This window comes from Diaporthe amygdali (genome assembly GCF_026229845.1).
Source record: "Diaporthe amygdali strain CAA958 chromosome Unknown NODE_113_length_5517_cov_72_785110, whole genome shotgun sequence".
Lineage (NCBI taxonomy): Eukaryota > Fungi > Ascomycota > Sordariomycetes > Diaporthales > Diaporthaceae > Diaporthe > Diaporthe amygdali.
The window spans coordinates 915-3188 of record NW_026517133.1 but is presented as its reverse complement, the minus strand read 5'-3'; the positions used below and the strand labels follow the sequence as shown (position 1 = coordinate 3188).

At 52.2% G+C, this 2274-nt stretch overlaps 1 protein-coding gene across 1 annotated transcript; it reads right to left on the bottom strand.

Moving 5' to 3' along the window:
- Positions 1–285: 285 nt before the first annotated feature.
- J7T55_011013 (uncharacterized protein) lies at positions 286–1141 on the bottom strand (the record flags this gene model as incomplete). The annotated part of the gene is made up of 2 exons (XM_053136351.1): positions 286–974; positions 1033–1141. 2 exons carry the CDS (start codon positions 1139–1141, stop codon positions 286–288), a joined length of 798 nt encoding a protein of 265 aa, XP_052986068.1.
- Between the last annotated feature and the right edge of the window lie 1133 nt (positions 1142–2274).

Below are 2274 nucleotides of genomic sequence, written 5' to 3'. Positions count from 1 at the left end.
TCAAGCCCTCCATATAAACCCTAACGTGGTCAAAGATTTCTCACTTGTGTTATCTTGTGCCAATCTGGGCGCTTGATCTTTGATTTTGGTCTATTCCATGGCAGGTACGTGGCGGAATCTATCGCTGACGATACCGTTGGGAAAGAGATGAAAAGATGGTAGTATGTAAGCTCACTAGTGGTCCAAATAACTGGCGGACATTTTCAACGGAGTGATCTTTGAGAAAAAGTCATCCTGGAGCATATCCTTGTCTGGTGAAGCTGTCCTCGCGCGCTTTACTTCTTATCAAGTACTATAGAACCAGTACTGGGCAGTATATGGTACGCTTAACACCTGCCCGGAATCGTTCGCACCGCTGGCCGAACACGCCTGCGCTCCTCCGCCCGCCGTGACGACGCGATAGACCTGGGCGACTTTGCTCGTCAGGCCGCGCCCGTTGTCGCTAAGCTGCAGCCAGTTGACCGCGCCAGTGGCCAGCACGCCTTGGTCCGCATCTGTCGGCGCCTTGACGTCCCCTGTCTTGGCTCCGCTGAAGAACAGGCCCGCCGGGTCCGTCCCGCCGACCAAGTCGAACGTGGGCGACGACTCAGCATCAAAGTAGTGCAAACCCAGGAATTTGGCGCTGATGCCGTCGCAGGCCAGGTCGGATGGCGAGACGGGGAACGGGCTGACGGGGTCGGCCTGGTAGTCCGGCTCGGGGACAGAGGAGCCGGGGGCTGCAGCTGCCGCGTCGATGAGGTTTAAGGGGATTTCACTGTTCCATAGCACGTTTGCGGAGAGCCCGTCGAAATCGTCGGCGGACAGGCTGGTACTGGTGACTCCAGGGTATAGGGAAGTAATGTCGTAGAGGACGGCAAGGGCGCCGATGGCAGTGGCTGTTGCGTTTTCGGAGGCACACGTGTAATTTTGGATACCATGGCCAAGGGAAACATAAGTGACCGTGAGGTTTACACCGGGCGCAGGCAGGTTGGATGCTGCTTCGTGTTAGTGTATTATGCTCGTCCGGATAGGTAGGCGGCCTACACCCCATACTCGGCAGAGTGAACGCGGCACATGGATAGCTCATGTAGCCATTTCTCCCAGCTTGGGCGACTGTCGCAATGAACAAATACAGGAAAATCTTGGTAAGGGAGAAGAGCATGTTGAGTGGCGCGCGTGAGGGTGATAGTATAGTATTGTCAAGGACAGAATTGTGTTGTTTTGTGGATAGGATTGAGATTCGCAAGCCAACGAAGAGAGTGATCAAGGTCAATCAGTCATTGATTTCGAAGCAACGGCTCGGTCATAGCAGTTATTATGGCAGCTACAGTTGTAAAGTACAACCCTGTGCTGTACTCGACACTTTGACTTATAGTAGAGTACAGTGTTTTCTCTGGAAGAACTCGGACTTGTATGCAGACCCGCCTTCTGGTTGATTGGTTGATTGGTTGATTGGTTGATTGGTTGATTGGTTGATTGGTTGATTGGTTGATTCGTTGATTGGTTGGGCTTGTAAACCATGCGAACCTTTTCCAGCAGAACCGGCACACTGCCCAACGGGCAAGCAGGCTGCACCCTGCATGCCAACGGCCACAAGGCAGCAAGTACTGTAGCTAGCTTCAAGTAGGAGAATTAGACAATTCTGCACCACCTCACCTGATGGCCTTGTGATGTGCATTCTGCAGGTTGGTGAGCCTATGGGAACATTTGCAAAGGGCACGACCAGCGTGGTGGGCTTCATTCCCAATCCGGATGATGCTGCGGAGACACCAAGATGGACGTACAGGGCTCCAAATACTATCCGCTGATTAATGTGGAGGGACATCGGGCACAAACGAAAAGTCTCCTGCAATTTGTATGCGAGATTAACGAAAATGCTACAGTAATATGGTACTGTAGTCAACCATCTATCATGTCCAACCTCTTTCCTCTTCGAGATGGTTGAGCTCGACTTTACTTACATGCATATTCTGGGATTTGTAGGACACCAGCTGAAGTGTACTCAGGCCTACATGGGTATCATATCCCAGTGGAAAAAGGCCATTGCACTCTGCACACTGCTACTGTAACACCAATCAGTTCGGGCCTGCTTTCGGGACCTTAAAGATGGGAGGTATATGGGTTGGCACAAATGCGCAACCGTGGCGGCCAATGAGCTCAAGTGGGCCTAGCTTACGGGGACCTACCACGTCAGCCAATCGTAACACCAGCTCAGACTAGTTCGAATTGTACGAGTCTCATCACCGGGCGCGCAAGCGCAAATGCACAGGATGGCATCGTATAAAGGCCAATGTT